Here is a 21,528-nt window from a genome sequence, read left to right on the forward strand (position 1 = left end):
ATTGTTGTTGACCATGTCCATCCCTTTATGACCGCAGTGTATCCATATAGCGATCGATCCTCCCAGCATGGTAAAATTGCACATGAACATGAAGAGTTTCCTGGACTCGGTGGCCACCATCACCAGATCTCAATCCAATGGGACACCTTTTTTAATGAAGTGTAATAGGAGACTCTCCTCATGGGACGTGGCAGCATGCCACTGTGTCAGTAAAGTCCGTAGGGATGCTATTCTGTCAGTAGGGACCAAAATCTGTTGACAATGTTTCCAAAAGCTTGTTAAATTTATGCCACAATATACAAAGACAGTTTTGAAGGCAAAGAGGTTTCAGGTGTACCTAATAAACTGACCAGTTTGTAATTGTATCCTATCACAGTTCTGTCATTGTTTTAGCTACAAGCACATCTCCCTGCTGATTCTTCCAGGACCCTTGCTTAGATTCTCTGAGCTAAACCTCATAGCTAGGGATTTGCTTCACTTTAGGTATTATTTTGTGGTTTATCCCTTAAAACTCCATATTGCATTTGAAAATTATTCTGCCAATATGTATGCAAATGTCAACATCCACCAAGAGAAATTTGATTTACTGCATTTCCCATATTGCTCTGATATCTTTTCTATGGTCCTCAGGTGCAGGCTCAGTGGTTTAATGCAGCATTGTTTTGTATTACAGCACAATTTAGATTGCAAGCACAACAAATAATACCAGGAAGGAAAATAACAGGGCAGGCTTGCAGAGAAATTGAAGATTTGATTTTTGTCATGTATCGCAGTATTGGATGGATTTTCTGACTAATGGGGAAATAAACACACAGAAATGATATTTATATATATATTTGTGTCTGAGTTAACAAGGACAAGGGCCTTGGTTTTTAGTTCATAGGGGTCTACTACAATATTTTTTGTGAATTAATTTTCTTCCTTTTTAACTAAAAAAAAACTGAAATTTTCTCAGTTCGGAACATGAATCATATTGTTTAAAAATAATGAATGGGATAAAGTGGAGAAGAGGGTAAGGAATAACACTGAGGTTCTGTCAAAAGGGGGAAGGAAAGAGATAATGAAAGACCAAATACAATTTTAACTTTATTGTTGTTGAGTAGCCAATTAATCTATCTCAGAAAGTCAGTCATCCATTGCCCTGCGGAGGAAGTCAAGGGGAAAAAAGATCCAGTCTGGGAACGTAAACACAGAGATTAATGTGGCTGCCGTGAAGGAAGCCAGGAAGCTGATGCCAGTTTTCACTTTTGCTAACCTGCAGTTAGTAGGTATGCTAACTGAGCTTCAGCTTGAAGACAACATAATTAATTTAATAAATTACACTTCATTTTGTTTCTTTCATAACCTAAATGATTTGCAAAATGTTCAGTAGGTACACCTGGTCTGGCGTTCTGTTAACTGTGACATCATCCAGAGAAGACGGCTCACCCGCTACTACCATCTAATGTAGAACAGATTACTAGATCAATGTGTGCTTCTGTGCTTGTTTGTCTGTCTTGTTGTGTCTCTGTTCTGTCTTCTGTAACCCCAGTCGGTCGAGGCAGATGACCGTTCATACTGAGCCCGGTTCTGCCGGAGGTTTTTCCTTCCCGTTAATGGGTGGTTTTTCTTCCCACTGTCGCTTCATGCTTGCTCAGTATGAGGGATTGCAGCAAAGCCATGTACAATGCAGACGACTCTCCCTGTGGCTCTACGGTTCCCCAGGAGTGACTGCTGCTTGACGGGACTTTGATGCAATCAACTGGTTTCCTTATATAGGACATTTTTGACCAATCTGTATAATCTGACCCAATCTGTATAATATGATTGAACTTGACTTTGTAAAGTGCCTTGAGATGACATGTTTCATGATTTGGCGCTATATAAATAAAATTGAATTGAATTGAATTCATTTTGGACATATGAGCATATTTTGAGGGAGTTGTAAATATGTTCTAAATTATGGAACAGGTTAAAATATAACGTCATTAACAAACATATGAAGGTTAATGATCTGTTCATTTGAAATGTTTGACTCACAGTTATGAGTTATGGTATATGGACTAAATTTATATTAGGGATTTTTGGTCATACCAATCACTCAAAGTGTTTTTGCAGTAGGGCCACATTCATCCAGTAGCACTCACATTCATATACCTATCGATAGCCAACTTTGGATAAAGTGCCTTGCCCAGGGGCACATTGACGTATGTCAGGGGAGAAAGCTTAAATCAAATCCACAACTTCCTGAATGCAAGGCAATTACTCTTCTCATTGAGCCCCAGTTGTAGTTGTCTGGAAATACTTTCCAACATTTGCATGCAAATAAACAATTGAATTTAACCTTTGTTAGCATCAGAGGGAATTCATTGAAAAATAGTAGATCTATGTCAAAATGTGGCTATTTACTTACTAACGGTAAATGGCCTGTACTTGTATAGCACTTTATCAAGTCTGACGACCCAAAAACACTTTACACTACATTTAGTCATTTACCCATTAATGCACACAACACCCTGAGGTGCAAGAGAGTCAGAGCAGGATATAGAACTGGCAACCCGCAGGACGAACTCTCTAACTCCTGCGCCATTGTTGCCCCAGACGATCTAAAGATGCCAGCATTCTGGAGCACAATACTTTTAGAAATTTTCAAAAAGGCATTTTATAAACATATATGTCCAAACACTGCTGTCGTTTTAATGCATTTCAATGTTTGCTTTATCTTTTTGCTGATTATTGTGGGGGATTTTCTTGAATTTTTAGAAATGTTTACATATTACGTATATAATCATCTTCATTTTAAATGTAGTCTTTATGAACATTTCTTGGTTCCTGGCCATCTTTACCCTGACTCTTTTTAACATTTTGTACCATTATTGTGTAAATATAATACCAAAATTTGCTTTAAGTCATGCACATCAAAACAATTTAAATCTTTTACACAAGGAGTTCTTAAGACCAGCCCCTCCAAAGCCCTTTATTCTGAATTTTTGCTCAAAATAACATGCTTAAATCTAATCATGTTTTATTCAGCAATTACAAACTCCATTTAAATAATACTGGTTTAAGTTTTGATAATCTGTGGATACCAAATTTGCTATGTTTAACAAAGGGGAATTTACATTACCTAGAAAAAAAAGAGAAAAAAAGGTTCAATTCCTCCACCAGAACTGGGAGCTGCTGGGCTTAAGAGGCAAATCAAAAATAGAAGAGGAGGCTTTCTGTTTTTCTAGTAACCTGTAAGCTTACCTGATGAAAAAAAATACAGAAATTTGTTGTCCTATTAAAACTCGTTATTACCTGCGTTTTTAATTCTGTATTGTTATAAGACTCTCTTTGTTATAATTAAGATTAACCCAAATACACTAAAAAAAACAACAAAAAACCCAGAGACAACTGAACTGTTAATAGCATAGTTTTAGTCAGCAAAGTTGTGGGCTGCAACTTCAGCACCTGTTTTCAAATATTATTTTAAACTTTCATTTTTAGTACCTTCTATAATTTATGTATCACAGCTGTTTCTGCAGCTGTTCTTGTTCACAACGGAGCCCATGTAGTGATCAAAATCTAGCTGCTTGTCTGCTCTTATTTGGTCAACAATTATTTTCTATTTTTTCTTTAATTATTAGTCCCTGAAATTATAATTTTTTTCTAACCTGTATTTTAAGCAAGCTGCAATGGAAAATTATACATCAGTTACAATTGGTAATGCAAGGTAATTGAACATTTGGCAAATCATTTAGGTTATGAAAGAAACAAAATCAATATTTTCCAGTACACCTGGTACCTGCTTAGATGTGCTGCCCGCTCTCCATTACTAATCCATACAGGGGCCGGTCACCGGCTAGATTTTCATTATGCATTGGGAAATGAATTAATTGATCAGAAAGCGAAGGCTTGTTTTACAGCCGGTCATATGGAAAACAAACCTGTAAGAGCCCGACAGCTGATCGCTCAGCAGAGGGATGAAAGCTCAAGGTGCTAAAAGAAATCCTAATTATGTTATCAATAAAAAATATATACTTTTGGTATTTGTGGCCACAGATATGACTGTGTATATTCCATTGGGCCCAAAAATATTCACATTCCTGTCAGATTTAGGTGAAAAACTATTTTCATTCAACCAAGAAGTTTGTTACTGATAAGAAAGGAGACAGGCATCTCTCAAAAGGCAATAAAGATGTGAAAGGAATATTCATTCTGCATGTGCAAGAGTGCAGATACAAGGACTCAGCTTCTTTGAGCAGCGTAGCATGGATATAGTGTGGCACCACCATGAATATTTCTCAAGCGTGTTGAGGTAAACGTTTGATGTCAACTGTAAAGTTCTAGTACTATAACCGTGTTCATGTGTAAAAAAAATAAAAAAAAAATAAAAATAAAAATCAAAAATACCTCAAAACATGACAAGGGCAAGGTGACTTATAAATATTTAGTTCATGTTGTTAGATGCCACTGCAACAATTAAATAGGAACCTCTCCTTTGCCTAAGTTTCTATATAATTTTTATCCATGTTTTTTGGCATGAACCAGTATGACAGGGTCATTGTGTAAATTATGTCAAGGTTTCACTGTATCATGATATTAGCACAACATATTCTAACAACAACGTATAGCATAATATATCTGGGTTTATTTAAAACACAAAGCAACATTGATTCCTAGTGGACCTGAAAAGTAGGTTAGGGTTAGAGGCATAATGTAGAACAATTGTTTAGTCAGCAGTATGTAGCAACATATGGGGGGGGGGGGGGTGCTCATGCTGGACTTTCAACCCAATGAACGATATGAAAGAGCATTTTTGCTGTTTCAGAACAATTACAATTTTGGGGTACCTTCATATAGGTAACCTGACTGTGCCTATATTCTACCTAATGTATATTTTAGTTCGCCCCATGGCATAATGACATTAGATATAGTTTTTAAGAGAATCATGTACATTTAAATATATATTTAAAACACTTTAATGGTCATTCAGTTCAAATAAAAGAGCAAAATGAAGAAAAAAAATACTAAAAAATGCATTGATGTTCCTAATCTACTCGTGTTTCGTGGATAAAGAGCAAAGGTCGCTCATCGTCTTTAGAGTAAAATTATCTGTAGGCTACTTTTCCTCATTTGCATATAAATGAACAGTGGTAAACTGTGAAAGATGATTTTTGGACAGAAAATTATAAAGTAGCAAGACAAGAGAGAGAGGTCCCTCATACCAAGATCAAATTTCTGCTGTGTTCGTTCATTTAGTGGGGATATGAAAATTGGGATGGGATTGGATCTGTGCAACTCACCAAAGTGAAGTAACAAATTGTAAACTCAGATCTGCGTGACAGATTTTCACTTTTCACTCCCTTTTATCATTGCATTTTAACGTAGTTGACGTCCTTAAATCATTTGAAACAGTAAATATTGCATTTGGGCTTGTTACACTTTAAATGTATTGAATTATGTGCAATATAAGGTACTAAATGTATAAAAGAACAGGCATACGCATCCGTCCAGGCCTTGCCTGGTTTTAATGAACAAGCCTTTGGACGGGTGGAACAGCATGACAGACAAGATATGAATGATTTATAAAAACTACACAGATCCAGAAACTTGTTAACCAATTAGCTGCTAACAGCATCAGCTTCTGGAGCTATTTCACTATTTCAATGACTCTGTATTTTCTCATCTCTTGTTAAAAACCTAAAACACTGTTCTTTCATATAACCCAAACCTTGAATTTCTATACTCAATAGTGTTTCTGTAAAACACAGCTTGAGATTTATGAACTCTTCATTCCATTTGTGAAACAAAAGGAAGCATGTGTAATTATGTTTTGGCATTAGGGCCGCCTTAGAATTAAAGCAAACATGAAAACAGCTAAATGTAGACCGGTGACGCCTGGAGTGGACGATTATTTACTGATCACAGTTTGTGATTTGGAAAACCTTCATTTGGGACAGCGAAGATGCAGGGATGTGATTCTTAGTTTTCCCTAGAATACTGCTAAAATCTCTGCTAGGATTATTCTTGTAAAAACTGTATTTTGTATTGTCTTGTCCCATAGGCAGGATCTGTCCTTGCATCCTTAGTCGGATCACTAATCACAGGAAGAGCATTGGTTTGCACATTCATCTCGCACAAAGTCCCACTCACACACATTGGTTGTCATCAGCTGATTTGTAGCCATATATCTGTACAATTGAAAGAAGGACTGTTTTCAGAAATGATTTTATACAGTTAATAGAGCATTCATTTTCCCAACAGAATGCTTTCACCAATATCTAACTTTTTAATCCAAATCCACAAATTCTAATGTTAAAACGCATCTCTATCCAAACCTTGCACTAACGTTTGCTAGGTTTGCATGAGAAATATGCATTACTGTTTTCCCCAGTCAAGATCTATTATACAATTGCTTCAGAATGGCACAAGCACTTTCCATATCTGTAAGTCTTGAATTATTTATAGTTTCTGTCCTGTGCACTTTGTCACCGTTTACACTTATCCCATTTTCTGCATCAGCTCAGCATGAAATTATGTTTAGTGTTTAAGTCACTTTGGATAAAATCATGTTTTAAACGAATTTAACATAAAATCCATACTGTAACTATGCAGTTGTCTCACCCTGTTGTCTGCGAGCAAGTAGTGATCGTAAAGTCTGCACCTCCCCTCTGGCCATGAGTCCACATTGATGCTCACTTGTTCCAGTCAACAAACAACAATCAAGTGCCAAGACGAGCACGCTACAAACCCACTTAGGTGATATTAATGTTTTTGAGTAATCCGCTTTTTGTAAACAACTTTAAATGTTTAAAGACATAAGTCCGAACCACATTCTACCCACCAGTGTGTGCAGTCAGGGGAGTCAGGTGAGGCAGTGCCACACCCGTCATCATGACGAGTAAAATACTAACTCTGATAAGATCACGTCAATTCTCCACTTGACTGTTTTATAAATGTGTTTATTTATTTTTAGTGTGATTTCATCATATTTATGGTCAAAATTGCTGAATTTATGCACTTCCTGTTCAAATACATGAGAGCATGGCAAGGCAAGGCAGTGAGGACCTCTGGTCTGATGGCTCTGTGCCACACACACTGCCTGGTGCAGGCAGTTGGTGCCCATTACTGCCTCGCCTAATATCGCCCCGCTACATGTTAGATTACACATGTACTACACATGCTCATGTTTTACAAGCTGCCTAAAATATGTAATAACTGTGTGTGACATGTGTAGTCTCAGTAATCGGCCAAAAGATACCGTGCAACACCAATGGGGGCAATGCTGAGGCCCCTAGGAACAACGGCACAAGGCGTACGCCGCTGCATGCTTTCCTACATAAAGGGAGTGGATGTTGCACCAGCAAGTCTAACACTCACTTAAATTTGTTGTGACAAAATGGAAGATCTAACATCTCTAAAGCAAAAGATTTTTCTAAAGTAATTTCAGTGGAAACAGAAGGTAATAAAGAGATCCCGCTGTTTTCAACGGGATTGGTAGTCGACACCTGAAAAGACACTGCCTTTGTCTGCTTCACATGCTTTTATTTTCATATTACATATTACATTTTGAAATCTGAAATTATTAAATTATAGCATAATGCGGTGTTACAGATCAGCTAAAAATACATTTACATTTTAAAACATCAAATTAGACCCTATATTAAAATATTTAGTTTTTCTAGCTATTGAGCTGATTGAAAGGATAATTAACAGCTTTTAAAACAACAAAATGTTAAAATTAATGTCAAAATTGAAATATAAGTCTTCCAGAGGCATCAGTGCCTCACCAGCCATTAACCTCACCGTACGTTACCAACATAGCAATGATCGTGATTGATTCATTTACCTTCTTTTACCTTCATTTAAAGGTTAAGAAGCCACAAAGAGCCCCTCAGATACAACTTAGCAGGATACACAGATGAATTGTTGAGTAAAACCTTAAAGCCTGTGATTCACAACGGCAGCTGGGACTCTACAAGTTCAGACCGTGGTTCTCACCAGCTCCATTGATCTGTGATTAAGTAATCCCCAGGCTTAAGTAAGAGGAGCAGGAGAAAGAGACGGAATGGTTGACATTTATCAAGCCTAATTCAGCAAAGTGTGATTGCAAACTGAGCCCGTTTTAAAGACTAACACGAGAATGCACATTGTCACATTATCTGTGCAAAGAACTTAGTTTGAATTTGGACAGCGCTGGAGAATCAAGTAATTTGCCGAATGATTATGGTAGAGGTTTTTACTTTATCCCCAGGCTTACTAATTCTGTGAGTCATTTACCTTAAGTTCTGCACAATTACCTTTCAGTGGTGGTCATGTTTCATGCCAACACTTGTGAAGTCAGAATCAAATAGAGCTCTATTGTTCATAATTAGCCATTGCTAAGAGATGAATTTCATTAGTGTAAAACTGTGGTCTTTTTTGTCTTTTCTGTTGATGATTGTATACGATGTTTATGTGATAAAATAATGATCTGATTCACATGAAAATTAATTCCTCAAAAACAAAAATGACTCATTGTTGTTCTTAAGCTCAGTTTTAGAAAAATGCCCCAAAGTGCCTCACTGATCAAACACTCGTGATGTGAACTGAATGCTGGAGATGGAGCTACTGTATACAAGCACTAGTCATAAACAGGAAGTTTATGTTAATTTAGTATTTTTAATGATTTATGTGAACCGCTCCTCAGTGAAAATACAGCTTCAGCGGCTTCAAAAACAATAACTGAACAAATTAGAATTTATTGTTAATGTTTTCTAATCTACACAGAGTCTAAATTAAACATAGAGGATCATATGTATATATTCACCCCCACTAATATTCAGCTAAGTGTCCATTAGCAAGTTGCCAAGAAAACGCACAGTTTTTATAGACATCAACAGGGTAATGGTATAATGCTTGCTTGGTGTTTTCCCGCAACTCTTGGCAGAAGTGACTGAATATAATTTGGTTGGTTTGTGATAGAAAGCAATATTCCATATGTTCAAGGGGGTTGAAATTGTTTGTTTCTTTGTTTGTTTTTTGTTTGGTTTTTTTGGAAAGCCATTGCCGAAGTTTTATGTAACCAGTTTATTTTTCCATTGCAAAATCAGTTTTGATGTTTGCTCAGAATTATTGTCCTCTTGAAGCACCAAACTGTGTCCAAAGTTTCCAGCATCTGTTGATTTGAGGTAAAGTCGATACATTTGAAGTTTAATAAACAGTCTTTTCCATCTGTTTTAAAATAACACAATAATACCACAGACTCTACATGACGCTAACCACCTCTATGTGTGACAGTTCGAACAGTGCCCTTACATTTCAGAGCTTCACATTGACTGCTCCAAGCATGCCATCTTGGCCAGGTAACTCAGTAGTTGCCTCATCTGAAGAAAAAAAAAAAAAAACTTTCTTCAGAATGGGTTTCACTTAACCATGTGAGCAGCTGCACATTTTCAAGGTGTTCATTTTAGAGCAGCGGCTTCCTTCTTGGTCAGCACCCTCTCAGCGTACTGAGATGCAAACCAGGCTTCACTGTGGAGAGTGATCCTAGAGTTTTAGGCTCCAGGCACAGCAGGGTTCTGCATTGGTGGGTCCTGGATTGTTCCTGAATGCCAGAATCAATTTCCTTTCCACTGAGTTCAGTTGGTTCAAACATGGACACAAGTAGCTGTTCCGACAGGACGGTAATCCAAATACACATCAGAACTGGTTTTGGAATAGATAAGGAAGGGTAGGATTAAGCTTTGACCTAAAGCCCTTTGCAAATCTACAGTCATATTCAATAAATTGGAATGTTATAGAAAAGTTAATTTCCTTTCAGAAACTTAATTCACTAAGGGAAACAATATATAGATTAACACAGACTGGTGATGTTTTAAAGCCTTTATTTATGTTAATTATGATTTTTTTCCCCCCACTTCCAGCTAATAAAACAGCATTTAAGGCTAAAATATTGCGTCAGACCAACAAAAACAAAGCGACATTTATTGAAAATGACTCCATTAACTATCCAGGTCTTTGCCAGGAAAACAGCCAATAAAGACGTTTTACCATTTCTGCTCAAATTTCTATCCAGAATGATGGGGGACCTAGTTGACGAGTGCAAGAAGTTTGATAAGAGGTGTCATGATTTGGCTTCTTTATTTTTTATTTTTTGGGCTGATCATTCTCCACTCATCCCACCACTGATTACCATAATCAGCTCCACCTGCTGCTGCCACTAATTATCATCAAGTCACTCCACCTGGTGCGCTGCCTTTATAGACCTGCCTCACTCACTAGTCCCTGCCAGAACATCCTTTCCTGTCCTGCTGCCTGCATGTGGTTTTTTTCCCCAGTGGTTTGCCACGCTGCCTTCTGATCCCGTGGACCTGTTCTCGCCCTGCCCTTGTTTGTTGACCTGACTGCTGCTTGTGTGCACTGCCTGGTTCCGGTTGTTCCTGGGGATTCTGTGTTTCGCTCTGCCCACGCTGGGGACACATCGGCTGCTTCTGATCAAGTCTGTCTCCGTCTGCCTCATCTGGTCACCGGCCTGATCCTGCCATCGTCACCTGTTGTGCCGTCTCACTCATCTCCTGTCATCATCAGCCGGTACAACCGTTACATGTCCCGTCAGCCGCCATCTTCACTACTTGCCAAACTTTTAAGTGCATTAACCTTCTGTGTCGGCTTGAATATCGGGTTCTCCACGTACAAGCATTACAAAGAGGTTGTATTCCTGTATGTATAAATTTGATCCTGTGTTTATTCCAGTGAATCAATAACAAATTAAAGCCTGTACACCACATTGTTTTTTTTGTTTTTAATAATTGGAAAGTTGTTTCTTCTGTAACCATTCATCCATGGAAAAAATGCAGTTCAAATGCAATCACTAAAACCAAAAAAAAAAAGCTATTACATTCTAGTTGACAGTGAGTGTATGTAAACTTCTGACTGGAACTCTATGGTAGAGTAGGTGTCAGCTTAGAAGAAGATGCAAAAAATGCAAAGTAAAAGTAGTTATTTCGTATTTGCGTCCAGCTTCAGATGATTGAATGTCCTGCTCTGAAAAAGTCCCTATCGCCCACCGAGCGTCTGATTATTCTACTTTATTAGAAGAGTAGATATGAGAGAAGAGGGAATTCCTGCTGAGCATCACGGTGTCAGGAGATATTCAACGTGTACAACGCAAAAGTAATATGTTAGAAAAGGATCATGGGAATATGGTAATAGAGGAAAGGAAAGCAGAAGTTGACTGAAGTGACACGAAGCCCACTCTGCGATTGGAAGTGTAGCTGTGGTGGGTGTGCATTTCTTTGTGACTCCTAGAGTGTGTGTGTGTGTGTGTGGGACTAAATTTATTCAAGCTCTAGGGTATGTATTTATTGGCTTGGTTTAGTGTCACACAGTGACGGACAGGTCTGTCCTGCCGCTGAATGTAATAAGGTTTCTGCGGCGCTCACGCGCCTGCACATTTTCCTGAATTATGACATCCCCACCTTGGAGTTTTGGTGCACCGACCGCACTGTTCCTATACCCTATATATCATGCGATGTAGCAATCACAGGTAAAGGAGCGTTGCAGCCCACAGCGCTGCAGTGGGAATCTGAAGACTGACAGCCATATGGGAATGTGTCCATATGGAAACGTTTTTTTTTCTCCACAGTATGGGCTTGTTGGACAGCTGAGCAGAATTGCTACAAATCCTTAATGTCCCAGAAATCCGGGGTGAAAAAGCGTGAGATCCTATATTTGTGTGTAGTTTTATGCAAGCTGTCAGCAGCAGAGAGAGTGAAAGGTGGGGACTGCAGTATTCCTGCAGCGGGAAGCATTGATTTTCTTGCCTAGCATGGGGATGTGGGAAATGTCAGCCTCTAATTGAGTTGATAAAACCGTTTTGAGTCTCAGACGTAAATACCCCCCCCCCCTCCACACACACACACACACACACACACACACACACACATATTTGTGCACACTCTTGCATACACACAAAATGCCACTGCATTAGACAAACTCCCCTTGGGATGCCTGTAAGAAATGAAAGGTCTCCTTATTTGTGTGTGTGTATGTTTACATGTGCATACTTAAAGTGCATGCTGGGTTGCATTGTTGGACTGCACACCTCTGGCGGTGGAAGCAAGTGACCAACTTGCTTGGCGCTTAATGAAATGTTTCCTTTAGTTTTCAATTAGCAGAGAAGCTTGCTAGGATAAACAGCTTTGTTTTGCCTCTAAGAGCAAAAATGGAGATTGTGCAGAGTGACGCAGAGGTCATATCCATTAATGGTATAGAGAGTGAATAAAGAGGATGAGTGAAGCCTCTGCACTCCCTGCTGATTAGAGGATTGATATGCAGGGAGGACGGAGGAATTACCTGCTGCCTTTAGAGGAGGTTCACCTTAATGTCAGAGGAGAAATTATGATCTTCAGCTCAGTGTTTCTCTGAGGACAATCTTATTTTTCTTCTATAATAGTAATAATTGCATGATGAGATCTGGTGACGTCAAAAGGTTTTTGTCCGTCAAAGTTAAGCCTATCTTGCAATGCTCTATATATGCTTTATGTATGCTTGAGACTCTTATTTTGAAGTAAGCAAGGAAGACGTTTTTGAGTTGCCCAGTTCTGCTGACAGTGGATAACAATAAAAGGTACAGTTGGGGGTGGCTGAAAACACCTTGTTCCATAAACATGGAGGAAGCTCCCAGCACTGTCAACATTTTTATGTCTCACCATTTTGGAAAAAGTAGTTAAAACCTGGAATAGAATATTCTACACGTAATCTTTTCTAGTCCTAAATATATAATGGACTGCCTACATCGGACGAATATTCATGAAAACACAGTTTGAGTTTTTTGAAGCCTGTGTTCTGTGAGAACAAAACAAATAATGGCATTCTTAATTTTCCCTAAAATAGTCCTAAAATCTTGCCTCTTCTCATTCCCACGAACCAGGTCAGGTGTATCATCTTCTTTCGTGGGCTGAATGTATTTTTATCCCGATAATAACAAAGCTGTATGTTTTACTCCTTTTTTTATGTTATTATAAATAAACATTTAAAAATCTTGTTTTCTCTGATAAACTATAGCTGACAGTGTTAACCAGTAAGGCACGTGATGGTTAATACAAAATAATTAGGTTAATAGTATTAAGGTGAAAATACACGCATACATCTATAGGGCCCTGCTTATATTAGTAGGTGATAGACAGTGTTTAACACATAGTGCAAAACACACAATCACACACATCTATGTTCAGTTTCTTTCACATTCTTATGTGTGAAAGTACACACACACACACACACACACACACACACACACAAACACTTGTGGCAAAGCTGATGGTAATTACTGACATAATTAGGCAGACAACCATTCATGTAGGGTATGCACACGCATGAAAACAGACACACACACACACACACACACACTCACTCTCACGCACACAGTATACCTCCCTGGTAATTAACAGTATTAATTACTAGCATAGCTGTCCCTATGAGGCTCTGTATCACTCACAGACGGCACGCAGTGGGGTTCTTATTACTTTATCTCACCACAGCATCGCCTCTTCTGTCTCCCTCTCCTAGTCTCTGGTTACACACAGTCTCAGATACACACCTGCTGGATAAACAAATGTTAGCTAATTAGCTGGAGAGTGATAGCTGGCCGTGGGTTAAAATCTAGTTGCTTGGGATGTGGAGGAGATATGTTTGCAAGAACAAGAGCAGGTCATTATGCCATTATGAGGGAGTCAGGGTCTCTTTAGCCATTGTAGGCTTTTCTTTTGCATCTTGTTATGCTGTTGCTGCTAAAATCGCACATACATTTTTGTTCCTTGTTTTCATTGTTGCATCACCTACTCTGTTGATACATGCATCACTCCAAGCAAATATGTCGGGGAAACTTTCTTATGCATAATTGCTGAGCTGTGGAACATTGAGCAGTAGATACTTTTCTAGAGAGACCTCGTGGCATATTCCCATTCGCCAAGGCTGTTTTGTACCCTGTTTTTGAGTCGTTGTGTATTCACAGCAGTTAAAAGGTGCCTGGCACCATTTTTTAAGGTATTGTACAGTTAAATCCCAAGTGTCACAGTGCTTGCATGTTTGAATATTGCATGTGAGTGCGTAAGCTCTCTCTGCAGAGGTAAAGATATGTTATACTCTGACTGTACAGGCAAAGTTAAGATTGTTGGTGAGAGGGTGAAATGTGTCTTGCACCTCATTACAAAGTAAAACTGCAATCCTCCCAAATTGTCTGTGCAATATCTCTATAATGTTTAAAAAAGTTTTATCACAACATATCCCATGATATGACATGCCTGGATGAGACTACACTAGTTAGCATTCCATCTTGATACGAGTACAGTAGTTTGAGATCCAAACAACACAAAGAAATAATGAATAGTTTGTGAAATGAGAATATTACCTCCAAACACTACATTAAGGAAAAACTTTGTTATGGATATTTTGGTTGGGATAGAAATTAGTAGCTGCCTTTGATTAACCCACAATCGGTCTGATCTTTCTGTACTGTAATTATTAGATTTCATATGACAACTGATGCTTTAAAGTAATCAGCTATTATCAGTTCATGCCCACAATGAAACCAAAGTGGTTTTGTCACTACAAGAAATAACATCCAGTGCTAGGCCTAGAAGCTTATCAGAATAGCCCTCACCATAAAATAGGGTGTAACATAAAATAATGTGCACTTAAATATATTTCATGCCTACTTACATCCACAATTCATTAAAAAAATATCAACTACCAGACAAATTAAATCAATGCACAATTGTTAAGTACAATGGTATGAACAAGGTAATATAGAGGTAAGAAATGGAAGTAGACGACATGCAAAGGGGTGACTTGACCCTTAATGTATGTCTGTGTCTCTTTCACAGTGTAGTTTTTTTTTTCAAGACCTACAAATAGATAGCCATAAGTTTGTTCAAGTGAACACGATTTACACTTTTTTTAAAATCAAGACAAAACTTGCAAAAAAGTGGGTTTGAAACAAATAGTGTTATTATACTAGTGTTATACTATATAGTGTGTGTGTGTGTGTGTATATATATATATATATATATATATATATATATATATATATATATATATATATATATATATATATATATATATATATATATATATAGTAGTATTATAATAGTGTTATTAAGCAAAATTTAATTTGGATCTTTGTATTTCAGGTCAGCCAGCGATTGTCTTTTGTCAGGCAGGAAAATGTGTTGAAAAACAATTTACCCATATGGTATTCGTATATTATTTATTCACAACACATATCATCTCATAACACTTTACAAAGTTAGTTCTATCAAATCATACACAGATTAGTTAAAAAGTGTTCTATCATTGGAATCCTTTAGATTGCCTCAAGTCATTGACTTGATCAGATAAGGATCTGATGGACAATACAGAATAAACGTGGATTTAGCTTTTTGCAAGTTGGATGAGGAAAAAGGGTTAAATGTTCAATAGAATCGCCCCTACTATTTGTCCTTTGACTGATTCAATAAATTTGACTGAAAGACGGTTGCTACTCATCCTTGGCCAGTATTTTTGGGAATGTGAATACTTTAATAATTATGAGTTGACTCATTTATATTAACATCCTCATGGTGCAACCACATTTCTAAGAGTAAAAATGAATCAATCAGATAATCACAAATAAGGTAATTAACTAAGCCCTACCCTTTGAAGAGAGAGACTTTATATTAAGAAAAACACATTTGATTGTTTTAAATTTCTGTTGAGTTGGAGTCGTATCCATTTTTAATGATATTTTCATGTTTTGCTCCCTTTTGATCAGTTTGTAATCTATTTGGTTTTGGCCGTGGGCAAGACACTGTCTCAATGAGGCAATGGGTGGGTAACAGTACAGAAGCTGCAGAGAGGTGTGAAAAACTATGGCTCTGCTTCCTGGTCTGGACCATTCTACCTAAATTCAGTGTAAACAAAGACAATTTAATTAACCTTAACCTCTTTACACTATTTTTAGATAGCAACAGACATTTTCAAATAGCCATCTTTTGCTTCTAACTCACATTTTCCTATTATTAAGACAGAAGGTAACATGGTCCTTTATTATACCCTTTCCTTGTAATTAACACTTGTTTGGTTCCTCGTATTTTTGTCCAAAATAATATAACATGTTATATAAATTCTTCTAAATGTTTTTGTCTTTTTTCAGTGGACGGCTGCACAGATTGGTCAGTGGATTACCTGAAGTACCAGGTGCTTCAAGGTGAGCCGGTGCGTCTCAAGTGCGCTCTGTTCTATGGTTACATCCGGGCCAACTACAGCCAAGCCCAGAGCGTGGGCCTCAGCCTCATGTGGTACCGCAGCTCCGGCCTCGGCCACAGTGACTTTGAGGAGCCCATCTCTTTCGACGGAGTGCGCATGAGCAAGGAGGAGGACGCCATCTGGTTCAGACCTGCTGACCTCCAAGACATTGGCCACTATTCATGTGTTTTACGGTAGGGATCTGTTGAAATTCTTGAAGATATGCTACTATGTGTAAACTGTATGGATTTCTTCTACAGTTTTTGAATCCATCATGTTTTACCCTCGACATAATGGACATCTATGGGAATAATTAGCTGGATTTACCCTTTTTAGCCCAGAAAAGTATATTAAAGGTTTGCTTTTTGTTGCCAATATTTCCTGTGTATATTGGTCTAAACAAAGAATTACAGAATTGGTTAGCGCTTAAAAAAACTAATTTAAATGCGCTTTTAGAAGCAGAAAAAGTTGCCTTTTCTATTTGCCAAACAAATTTGAGAGGGGTTTGGGTAAGACTTTAAGAGTCAGGTCAAGTGAGCTGTAGAAATTTTAAGTTTCTATTTAGCATAACTGAATCATAACAAATTATGGTTTTAAAACTCAAAAATAATTTCAGCTTATTTGTTTTTTTTTTCTGTGTGTTTTTTGTAAACTGAATAAGAAATTTTATGCAAGGTGAAAAATTAAATTTAAAACAGAAAGTGCTGCCAATCTGAGTTGAATACCCAAAACTAAGGCGTTTTGTAGAAAAGTCTACGTTTTGCAAGACTGTTCAAAGTTTTCCTTACTCTCCTTAGGGAGTACTGTGATATAACTGATTCAAACCCTTAGAAAAATAATCAGAAACTTTATTGCCATGTTGTTGTTTTTTGGATAGTGTAGTGTAATAATCTACCAACCACTCTTGTTACTAACAGATCAAAATACACAGCCCAATTTTTCAGATTTCCTATTACAGCCACTAACATCATTTATATTTCATTGGGATTTCTGAGAGACAACAAAAAAGCAAACGTTTTTTTAGCAGTGTCTACTGCTAAATTAAAGGTCCTTTTAATTATTGATAGTTTCTTAAAAATATTTAAATGTTGAGTTTGTAACTCAGGGAATCCCATAACTCTGTGCAATGTTGCACTTGTTTAGAAATGCCTCCAGCTTTGCATTTTTCCATCTGCTTTTGTTGAGTTAGAGGGAGTTCTCTCAGACACTCTAATCAGAACACTGTGAGACATTTGCCTCTCAGCTGAAATAAATTACTCTGTTTGAAAAGAAGCATTTGAGTCACACATTGAGCCACGAATGTAAAAATTCTCCCCAAAAAAATGCACATTTTAGACCATGTTTTGGAAATGGCACAAAATCACTTATGGAAGGATGTCTAGTTTTTACTTGATAAATGGGGGGAGGGGGGAGGGGGACACTTGCATATATGAATATTTTACTTAACGTATTAGTCTTTAATGGGATGTGCCAGAATGCCAGGGATCCTTGACCCCTAGGGGATTCAATTCAATTTCCGCATTATCCTATTATATTGGCAAATGTCAGTTAAAAGCACATAATATCCATTTTTCCTTTTTTACTAAGTCGACAGGATTTTAATTGATCCCGGTAAAATATCTATGATGTCTTTTTTGGCAAAATACACCACAATTACAACACAGGGCAAATGAGAAGGTACTTGACTTGGACCTCTCCCCCTAGCTTCTGAAGTGTGTTTATTTTTAGAGAAGGTTGCGTACAGACAAATTGAAGGCTCCTCTTGAAGTGAGCCTGCAGCATTTACCTCGATAGTTATTCCAACGATAACTGCTGTCATATTGTTTCTTATCTATTAATGGATGCTGTGACTGAAAAACAAGTGATATGTGTGCATAAATGAGAAGACATGAGGAGAATTCTGTGGCACATTAAGTACTATCACATCTTTAAAGTGTGTGTGCGTCACTTAATGAGTTCTGATTCTAAATAGCACCTGTATGCTGAGATCAGTAGTGTCTAATTTAGTGTTCTACTGCGTCTGCACTGGGTATGCTACCTTTCTGTGACGTTATCATCTTCCTGGGAATGAACTTTTGAACCTCAATCAGGCTATGCTCCCACTGCAGGTCTTGATGCTTACTTCCTTCCGATTTTTACTGAAATCTGATTATTTTGCAAGGCCGTTCCCATTACTGACTCCAGTGTGAACTGTTTGCGGCTCCAAACTGACTTGCATGCGTCAAAGAACAATATTAATGACCCTGCGCAGCCTGTTTAGGTCCAACAAACATGGAAGAAATAGGTTTAATGGATTAAAATGTCCAACGGAAGCTGTGTCAGTGGGTGTTGAGGAAGAAATAAAAACTAAGTGAAATTCCGGCATTTTATAAAGTTTTGGCTAAACAAAGGTCTGTTTGGCCATGGAGATGCAGCCAGGAGTGGTGGCGCAGGAATTTTATCCACTTCACAGAGACCGAGTTAATTCATAACTTTAGAAAGTCGAGGGTAAATTTTAATAGTATCAGCACCATTTTATCACTTTAGAACGAGGGCAGATTACGATGCGCTTCCCCCCGTGAAAATGTAATACAATGGATTCTGATGAGTGAAAACCTCTTCAGCATTGCAAAGTCCTCCCTGTGCAGGATTGCACACAAATTTTGCCCGTCTAGAGTAGAAGTTTTCCTTAGGTCTAACATCTCTCTGTCCTCCCACTGAGCAGTGTTGAGGCAGGCAGCTGCTGGACTTGCTAATGCTAACTGCTATCACCTCCAAATAATTATTAGCCAAATTCCTGAGACAGTAAGTGACGCCAGTTTCACATTCAGCTTGTTTTGTGCTGTGGATATCTGCACAATATCCACCTTATGTTCAACGGAAATACGGAGACAGCGAGTTGACGTTTTTTTGTGCGAGACTTCCGGTCGGTCACTTCATGTCACTGTTTGGATGGCTAAAAAGCGATTCTTGCATCTACTTCATACCAAATTACTCATCATTATGACTTCGAGGAAGACCGGGATCGTTTGTACAGTTAGAGGCTGTCATAATAATGGGTGTAAAAGAAAGGTTAATGTGGAGCTGGAGTGTTTTAATCATCGACCGTGTACAAGAGCTGTGGTTACAAGGCGCCCTACTTCCTTTGACACTGATACTCTAAAAAATAAACTAGAAATAAAGTTTCAGCTTCATTCTAAAGCTAACTTACATTTTAACATGACAAGCTTGCATCTAGAGTTTTGAGACCACACATCAGATTGGTACAATTTCAAAAATTTCAAAAGCCTAAACATAGTAAGCAGAACGTTTTGATATCCTTTTGTAACATTATGAAAATGTAAGGTAAGACTGTAAAGACTGTAAAGAATAATTAGTATTATGGCCAATTGCAGCACAAACACAAAAACTATGTTGTAAACTGAAGTAATGATGGTTATTGTGTTAGCTTTAGCAGAGCTTTACCTTTAGCATTAGCAGAAATTCACATGCTGCCCTCTCAGATGAAGCCTGTGGAGAGCTGCAGGCAAAGAGAATTCATAGATTAGTAAAAAAAAAATTCTGTTTTTTTTTTTTTACAGGACCAATGGGCATATACTTAAATTCATTGGTGCGATGCACAGAATACGGTAGCCTTTATCGCTCTTGACGTCATCACCAGGCTGCTGCCTGGTGAGTGGTTCTTCTCCACTCACAGGCGTAACAGCAGTGCAGTTGTTAGCTGTTTACAAGATGTTAACACACAAGTGTACCCTAACGAAGAATCCACCAAATAAATGTCCCTCTTGGAGAGGAGATCCAGAGGGAACTGGCTCCACTGTCTGAAATCTGCCACTGAGAAAGCCCCATCCCCCCAGGTTTTGGACCTGGTCCTTGGTACATTATATCTAATAAAAACTGATTTGAGGACCTTAAAGACCTCCCAAGTACACAACAGCTTAGTCATTTGTATTTAATAATCACTGTAATTAGATACTCACACAAATAAGGACAAGGAGGATCAAGTAAATATCTGGATGAAGAGGAAAACTAAAGACTGAAGTATGCACCTTTTTGTCAGTGTCTTTGTGACAATGCTGCTTTTTTACTTGTATTATAGCATGGAAAAGAAACGAATACAATACTTATTTTCTCAAAATACTATTTCAGATTTTTGTTTATCTCTTCAGTATGCTTCAAAGTGACCTATCATTGTAACAGCTACATTTTCTGATACACAAGAGTCATTATTGCTATCATTATTTAATTCTATAGATTTTAAAGCCAATTTTATACTTGTTGATTTCTGAAAGCCTATCTAAGGTTTTTCAGATCGACTGTGCATTCTGTGTCAGGATCCACAGGGGTTTAATTACTTATAGCCCCCTGGGGAACCTGCAGTGCGTAAATGTTTTACATCTTTAGGTATTGTTTCTCCTTGAATTCTTGTCTCTGCCTATAGTTTAGTTTCTGTTCCACATTTATGTTGTCAGTGCATTCTTGTACTGTTAAATTTAGTTCCTGTTTCACTTAGCTACTGTTCTTTATTTATTCTGTAGTTCTGTTAGATCTGCTCCATCTTAGTTTAGTAAAGGCCCGTTTACACTACACCTAAAAACCGAGCCATGCCGAGACCGGTCCTAGCTTGGTCCAGTTAACTGAGATAAATGCAGCCGTTTACACACACAGGAGTTATCTCGGTTATGGTTCCTTGGTTGCTCCTCGCCTCCTAGTGGCGATCTGCGTTACTACCGCTCTCTGGGATTGAAGGCGGGACCGAGCAAATCAAAATGGCGGCACCCGTCACATTCAGGATGTTATTGTTAGACAGATTCGGCTTTTGGGACGTGGATAAGACAAATTAATGTCTAATAAGGATTTACAGACGCGGGAAACAACAACAGACGCTGAGGTTCATAAGCAGAATCATCTCTGGAATCCGTGTGGCACGGTAAGGAAGCTAGTATTATTATGAATGTCTGAAATTTGTCTGAATGGAGTGTGAATCGGGACGTGCAGCCAGACACGCCGGGAAACCCGCGGACAGTCAGCTGACTGTAAGGGCATGACGCGGTCTGCTCATGCGCTTCTCGTTCTCAGGGAACCGGGATAAAAAAAACCAGTCCGAGACCTACTGATGAACTGGTCTGCAGTTAGCGCGGTCCGGTTATCGTTAGCGCGGTCTGGTTCAGTCTGCTGACCATTTACACACAAGAGTTATCTCGGTTACCGAGCTCGGACTGGTCTCGGCTCGGTTAAAAAAGTGTAGTGTAAACGGGCCTTAAGGTTCCCTCATGTCTGGCCATTCTCTTGTTTCCCATTATACCCCGTTTACTACCCCTT

General features: G+C 38.2%; 1 protein-coding gene across 4 annotated transcripts in view; it reads left to right on the forward strand.

Moving 5' to 3' along the window:
• Nucleotides 1-21,528, forward strand: part of il1rapl1a (interleukin 1 receptor accessory protein-like 1a) — a 296,141-nt gene that overhangs the window by 106,257 nt on the left and 168,356 nt on the right. For all 4 annotated transcript variants that reach the window (XM_012864423.3, XM_012864425.3, XM_036139111.1 and 1 more), the window contains exon 3: nucleotides 16,136-16,421. In XM_012864423.3, coding sequence (XP_012719877.2) covers nucleotides 16,136-16,421 — 286 coding nt within the window. The remainder of the gene's footprint in view (nucleotides 1-16,135; nucleotides 16,422-21,528) is intronic.

Source organism: Fundulus heteroclitus, chromosome 7, assembly GCF_011125445.2.
Source record: "Fundulus heteroclitus isolate FHET01 chromosome 7, MU-UCD_Fhet_4.1, whole genome shotgun sequence".
Lineage (NCBI taxonomy): Eukaryota > Metazoa > Chordata > Actinopteri > Cyprinodontiformes > Fundulidae > Fundulus > Fundulus heteroclitus.